We start from the raw sequence: 7,240 nt of genomic DNA, 5'->3' as shown, positions 1-7,240 counted from the left end.
CCACCCACGCATGGTATGCCGGGTGATGTGGTGGAGGACACGGCAAGGAACCGTCGATGTAGCCCTCCAGATAGCGACTGCGGAGAAGTGGCAACACCTGTGCACGCCATGACAGATAATTATCCGTCGTCAGCTTCACTGGGATCAGATGCGCGAAGTAGAACGGTGTGCTGGCCACGGCATGATCAGCAGGAGGAGGCGCCGTGTAGTAGGTCATGTGAGATGATCCACCAGATGCAGCCATGGCCGGAGGGCAGTAGCCGCCGTAGGGCAATGGCGGCGGCGGGGCCCTGTCCGACCCAGCGTTCGCGGCGACAGGTGAAGGCGCGTAGGGCGCGTAGGGCGCCGCTGCAACAGCGGCAGGAGATGCAGCCGCGGCGGGCGCGTAGGGCGGCGCCCCGTAGTGGCCCGTTGATGAAGTAGCGGCCCCGTAGGGGCCATAGGCCGCCGATCCGGCAGGGACGGGCGCCGCCCCGTAGGGGCCTGCGGGCGGGAGTGGAGCAGCCCCGTACGAGCCGTAGGCTGCCGATCCAGCGGGGACGGGCACCGCCCCGTAGGGGCCTGCGGGCGGGAGTGGAGCAGCCCCGTGGGGGGCGTAGGTGGCCGATCCCATCCACGGACCGGTGTACGAAGGATCCCCCAGGGTCTGCGGAGGCGCGGCCGGTGACGACGGCGGTGGCTGATCCGAGGAGGCGCCTACCATCGAAGATTGGCCGGTGTAGACCGAAACCAGAGGACGCGAGGAGAGGAACGGCGACGCAGGCGCCGTGACAGAAGCCGGCGCGACGGCGGCGACGGAGTTGGGCGCGATCGCGGTGGCGGAGGCGGCGGCGGCAGCAGCAGCGGAAGACATAGGATCGGTTAGGGTTGATACCATGTAAAACTTAGGGTTTTGGGAAACTGCACGACACCCGTTAAGGGTGTGGCTATCTCATATATATAAGGGGTACATCAAGGTGTACGATACAATATACAAGACATATACAGAAGCTATATGTAAATACAGTCTAACATGCGTCGCCGTGTTGGGTCGTGGTTTGTGTCCGTTCCGACCCAAATGGGCTCGCACGAAGACAATGCGCCGGGAGTTTCTGTAAGATCACTAGCATTCAGCCACTCGTAGCAGCCGCTCAGTAAGATCACTAGCATTCAGCCACTCGCTCAGCTGCAGCCGCTCAGTGTGTAGATCAGTACATAGTAGACTAACGGTGACGCGCATTGCTTAACCAGGTCCCGAGAGGATTCAGATGTCCAAACAAAGAGACTTCTGGAGCGTGTGGGTGTGACATCACGGCCACATAGCCATCTCATCCCGTCCTTTATAAAGCACCCGACAGGCACCCACGAACTCCTATCAGCTCTAGACAAAGCCAAATTCCTCCTCCCACGGGTTCCTCTCTCCTCCCTAGCTCTACCCCGGCCGCCACACGCCCGCCCAAGCAGAGGGAAGGAAGCCTACTTAATTGCCTTGCAGCAGCAGGTACGTACTGCATGGCCCAGGAGTGCACGGAGGCCTCCATCGCGAGCTCACCGCTGCACCCTCCATGTTCGGCTTTCTGGTGGCGCGACATGCATCCATATTCCACTACCCCTGCTTGGCCGCCGCCGCCCGCCACAGCGGCCACGCCGCTCTGGGCCCTGCTCGCTCAACACAGGACATCCTCCTCCGGCGCCGACGACGACCTGTCCGCCTCCAACGCCACCATGCAGACATCCTTCACCAAAACCTCTACCAACCACTCCGGCATCAGCATGGACGACTCCTCAGCCGCCACTGCGGCGAACCAAGTCGTCATGTGAGTACAGTAGGACCATATCACTAGATGCATATTCGGGGGTAATACCGTAATAGTAATATTTGCATATTCGAAGGCTCGGCCCGGCCCGGGCGTGAAAAGACGGCATGCGTCCACTATCTGTTATCCGAAAGAAAAAGAAAGGAGCCTCGCTTTGCCTAGATTCTAATCTAGAGAGTATATATTGTCTACCTCTACCTAGCTAGTGTGATTCTAATTTCGATCAATCTAAATAATCTTGCTGCTCAATTCTCATCTCTATTCCCCTTCCCTCTACCAAGCTACACTACACACACTTGTTAATACACATAGCATAAAGAAAAATAGAACAAGAATATGTATTACGTAGCTAATTTTTTTAAATAATACATTTTTTATTAATTTTCAGAAATAATACACCGTTTTGATATTTTTGACAAATAATACGGTATCATCTTCCTGGAGGACGACTGGACCTAATCGTCTTCCTGGAGGACGATTAGTCCAGTCGGCTCACAGCTGGCCGACTGGGCTGTCGTCTGAAGGTGGGCCTCCAGTCGTCCTGGTGGAAGACAATTAGCTCCAGTCGTCCACCAGAAAGATGATTAGTTCAGTCGTCCACCAGGAAGATGATTAGTTTCAGTCGTCCTCCATGTAGCTGATCAGTTCCTAGCCTGGAATTCTTCATAACCGTGTTCCCGGGAACCCTTTGCCGCCATCTTCTATCCCGCCAAACCTGCCTTTCCCGCCAAACCTGCCTTTCCCGCCCAACCTGCCTTTCCCGCCATCTTCTTTCCCGCGAACCCTGCTGTTCCCGCCATCGTCTTTCCCGCCAACCCTTATGTTCCCACCAACTTCTTTCCCGCCACCCCTTTTGTTCCCGCCATCTTTTTTCCCGTCATATTTCTCTTCTCGACTTATAAAACCCCCTCCAATATAGAAAGGTTTGGTAAGCAGTGCATTGTAGTCTCGTCAAGATGTCCTATCCTCATTATCCTTTCGATCGTAGTTTCCACCCAACCATGTCGCAATGTCTTCCGAGGTTAGCCAGCAATTTCGAGATAGAAAAAAGTCCAGGCCAGGAACTAATCATCTTCCTGGTGGAAGACTGGAACTAATCATCTTTCCGATGGACGACTGGAACTAATCATCTTCCTGGTGGACGACTGGAGCTAATTGTCTTACGACTGCCCAGTCGGCCAGCTGTGAGCCGACTAGACACTAATCGTCCTCTAGGAAGACGATTAGGTCCAGTCGTCCTCCAGAAAGATGATGCCGTATTATTTGTCAAAAACATCAAAACGGCGTATTATTTCTGAAAACTAATAAAAATGTATTATTTTAAAAAATTAGCTATTACGTATGAGTGTGATAGGTTGTAGTCTATGCTCTAGATTCTAGAGAGTCAGTGGCAGCAATGCTAGGGAAAGCACACGAGAGGAACTAAAGCAAAGCAAAGCAAGGAAAAAAGGAGCTAGCTAGTTACCTTTTCAAATAGTGTGATATGGGAAAGGATAATTAATTCCGACAATGCAAATCTAGAAGGGACTTTTGGTTTACGTCTCTGCCTCGAGTTAGCTAGATACTGTAAATAGGTTCCACCCTTTGTAAAAAACCTAATTAATACTTCCTCTGTCCTGAAATAAATGACTCAAATTCATACTAACTTTAGTATGAATTTGAGTCACTTATTTTGGGACGGAGGGGGTATTAAGTAGAGTTGCAAGTGAGGCGACTATCACATTGAAATCAACATAAGTGAAATCGCTTGCTGCTGGAACAAAATTTGTTACGTCCCAAAGAATAAATGTTCCAATCTGTCTAGTACTATCCTCTCTATCAAAATACACGGCATTTTTTAACACCATAAAAGTGTCAAAAAAGAACTTATATTTTGACACGAAGGGAGTAATGTATATGCTTGAATATACTCCGTCCGTCTCGTAATATACGAATGTTTTTCAAGCTATTTTGGTTTGAAAAATGTTCTATAGGACGGAGTAAGTATTTCCTAGGCTTTGGTAGAATAGCTAGCTAGATAAGAATGCCAAAATAGAAAGTATACTATTGTCAAATAATTATTTAAATGGGGAAGCAACTAAAATTCGCTTGTTTAATACAGATCGCCAGAAACTTGTACCATATCAAAGCATTCAGGCCCCCTTGCTTGCTAGCTAGCTAGAAAAGTACTACTTCAATCCAATTCCCAAAGATGATCCCTCTTTGCATTCTCGCTTTCAACTCTGCAATTGATTGCCAAATGATAGATGACAAAGAGTGATTCTTAAGAAGGAGCTTCTGGCTATTCATCGCCAAGAGGAAGTGTATTGAAAGCAAAGGGGTACGATTAATTGGACTCTTAAGGGTGATTCTTCCACGGCTTACTTTTTCGCCATTGCGAATGGCAGACGGCGTAGATGTTTGATTAACAGCCTCATTATTGATGGTGTTAGGGTATCTGAACCGCCGGTCATTCTCCGTCATGTAGTTCGGTTCTTCTCTAACCTGCTTTCGGCTAAACCAGACCTCGGATTCGCGCTAGCCCCGGGCTTCTGGGCTCCCCTTGATAGGATTTCTCACGCTGATAACGAGCTTCTGTTGATTCCCCCTTCTGAGGAGGAAATTTTTGATACTATTCGGACGGCTAATTCTAATGTGGCTTCAGGCCCTGATGGTTTCTCCATTCCGTTCTTTCGACAATTCTGGCCCCAACTAAAAGGTCTAATTTCTGCTGTCATCCAAGGGTATTGGCTGGGATCGGTTGACATTTCTAGACTTAACTATGCGGTTCTCTCCCTCATCCCTAAGGTCAAGGGTGCGGATATGATTTCTCAATTTAGGCCGATTGCTTTAATCAACAACTTCGCAAAGATGCCTGCAAAGGGCATGGCCACTAGGCTATCTCCCATTGCACATCGGACTATTAGCCCTTCCAGTCTGCTTTCATCAAAGGGAGGTTCATTTTGGACGGGGTACTTTGTTTACATGAGATTGTTCATGACTTACGGGTGCGAGGGACCAAGGCTGTGGTTCTCGAACTTGACTTTGAAAAGGCCTACGACTCGGTTAGCTGGAAATTCCTTCGGCAAGTTCTTTTGGCTAAGGGCTTTGAGGGGCCTATTATGCAGCGCTTGATGCAATTGGTTTCTGGGGGGCACACGGCTGTGGCTGTCAATGGCCAAATTAGCCAGTTTTTTGCTAATGGCAGGGGCCTCAGGCAAGGGGATCCAGCGTCCCCTTTACTCTTCAACTTTGTGGCTGATGCTCTATCTCGCATTCTCTCTCGAGCTGCCTTGGCTGGTCATATCACTCCGGTGAGCTCTCATCTCATCCCTAATGGCATCTCTCATCTCCAATATGCGGATGATACTATAATTCTGATGGAACTTAATGATAATAGCCTCACCAATCTGAAATTCCTTCTGCTTTGTTTTGAAGCGCTCTCAGGTCTTAAAATCAATTTCTCTAAGAGTGAGGTTGTAGTGACTGGGGTCTCGGACGAAGAGGCGCAGCGGGTGGCCCATCTTCTTAACTGCTCTTTGGGATCCTACCCTCTCAAATATCTAGGCCTCCCCATTTCCCCGCTTAAACTTTTGGCTAAAGACTTCGCTCCGGTGGTTACCAAAGTTGGCAACATAGTTCTCCCTTGGCGAGGGCGATATAATACGCAAGCGGGCAAGGTCGCCCTTACTAACTCCTGTCTTTCTTCGCTACCTATGTTTTTAATGGGATTCTATCTTCTCTCTAGTGGGGTTCATAATGGTTTTGACAAGTATAGGGGTGCTTTCTATTGGAACGCATCGGACAATAAACGTAAGTACATGATGGTCAGATGGGACATTATATGTCGCCCCAAGGCCAAAGGGGTCTGGGCATTATTAATACGCGAGTGATGAATAATTGTCTTATGATCAAATGGTGGTGGAAGATCATGACTCTTGAGGAACTGCCACCCCTCCTCGAGTCCTATGTTCACGCCGGCTGCGGGTGGGTCGCAATTTTGGCATCAACTGGTTAAAGTCCGGCTGATTTTTCGGTCCCTTGTAAAATTTGTAGTTAGGAACGGTAAGTCTACGCGGTTTTGGCTTGATTGGTGGGCCGGGGACTCCACGCTGGCTGTTGCTTTTCCGGTTCTATTTTCATATTGCGATGATACTGAGGTTTCTATCTTTGAGCTCTCGGCTAGGGGTTGGGTTCTGAATTTTCGTCATTCTCTTTCTCCTGAAGAGTTGGAAGATTGGCAGCGCCTTACTGCTTGCTTCCCCCTGCTCTCGGAGGAAGAGGATGCCGTGGTGTGGCCCCTCTCCTCTTCGGGGCGTTTTTCGGTTAAATCTGCTTACTCCAAGCTTATCCCTGGGGGGCGCCCGGTCAAGTTTAAGCATGTCTGGTCGGCTCGAATTCCTCCTAAGATCAAGATATTTCTCTGGCAAGCTGTCCGGAGTAAGCTTCCGGCGGCCGATCAGATTAAGAAAAGAAACGGGCCGGGGTCCGACAGGTGTGTGCTTTGTGGGGCACTGGAGAACACCGAGCATATTTTCTTTCACTGCTCCTTAGCTAAACTTATGTGGAGTTGCATCAGACTCTGGTTACATGTAAATTGGTCCCCTTCCTCCTTTGAAGACCTGAGGCATTATGTCAATCTTCTTTCTGGCCATTCTAAAAGAGTCTTCTTAGTTGGATGGGCTGCGATTGGCTGGTCGTTGTGGACTACTAGGAATAAGTTCTCGATTGAACATATTTTTCCGGCTAATTCTGTCAATTGCTTATTTAAGCCAATGGTTTCTTGCAGCAGTGGAGATTATTGACTAAAGAAGGAGACCTCTAGGCCTTCGACGCCATGCTATCCAAGATGAAATCTACGACGTCTGGGCTTCTTCGGCTTTCTTTGAGGACGGCTTCCTGAATGCTCTTTTGGTGTCTGGTTTAGGCTGGCCTGCGTGCCATGTAAGGCCGCTGGCCTTGTAATGATACTTTATCTTCTGCGCGTGATACTTTGTTGGGTGCTGTTGTTGGTCATATACTCTGCCTGATGGCTTTATCTATAAAGTCGGGCTCTCGCCTTTTCTCTAAAAAAATGATAGATGACAAAGAAGCAAAGGCCTTTTTGTTTGAGGAACAAAGAAGCAAGCTGCATAAACTAATTTAATTAAGCAGAAGTACCGTTGTGCACGTTCTCTTTTTGTTCACCTTTCAATTACCTCTAAATAACTCAGGGGCGCCGGCGGCCAGGTCGCGAGGAGCATGCAGGTGGTGCATGACGCCTACAACGACGACAGCGAGAACTTCCTTGAGCTGCTAAACTCAAGGACGCTCGCCACGGAGCTCTTTGCCGAGCCGCCGGCTTGCGACTATCTCAAGAAGATGGAGTACGGTGGCGGCAGCGCATGGCCGGACGTCCACCAGTTCAGCGCTGCCAATATGGACAAGCACCTCCCTTCCGCCTCCGGCGCTGGCTACTGGTCCAT

General features: G+C 49.6%; 1 protein-coding gene across 2 annotated transcripts; it reads left to right on the top strand.

Moving 5' to 3' along the window:
- The first annotated feature begins 1,369 nt into the window (after positions 1-1,369).
- On the top strand, positions 1,370-6,914 carry LOC123041232 (uncharacterized). 2 transcript variants are annotated; one of them, XM_044463895.1, is made up of 2 exons: positions 1,370-1,796; positions 6,568-6,914. In XM_044463895.1, exons 1-2 carry the CDS (start codon positions 1,492-1,494, stop codon positions 6,578-6,580), a joined length of 318 nt encoding a protein of 105 aa, XP_044319830.1. In that variant the 5' UTR covers positions 1,370-1,491; the 3' UTR covers positions 6,581-6,914. The 2 variants fall into 2 exon arrangements, with proteins under 2 accessions (XP_044319830.1, XP_044319829.1); XM_044463894.1 differs by having other exon boundaries at positions 6,565-6,912.
- Positions 6,915-7,240: the final 326 nt, after the last annotated feature.

This window comes from Triticum aestivum, chromosome 2B (assembly GCF_018294505.1).
Source record: "Triticum aestivum cultivar Chinese Spring chromosome 2B, IWGSC CS RefSeq v2.1, whole genome shotgun sequence".
Taxonomy (NCBI): domain Eukaryota; kingdom Viridiplantae; phylum Streptophyta; class Magnoliopsida; order Poales; family Poaceae; genus Triticum; species Triticum aestivum.
The sequence above is the reverse complement of the archived record's forward strand: the minus strand, read 5'-3'. Positions and strand labels throughout refer to the sequence as shown.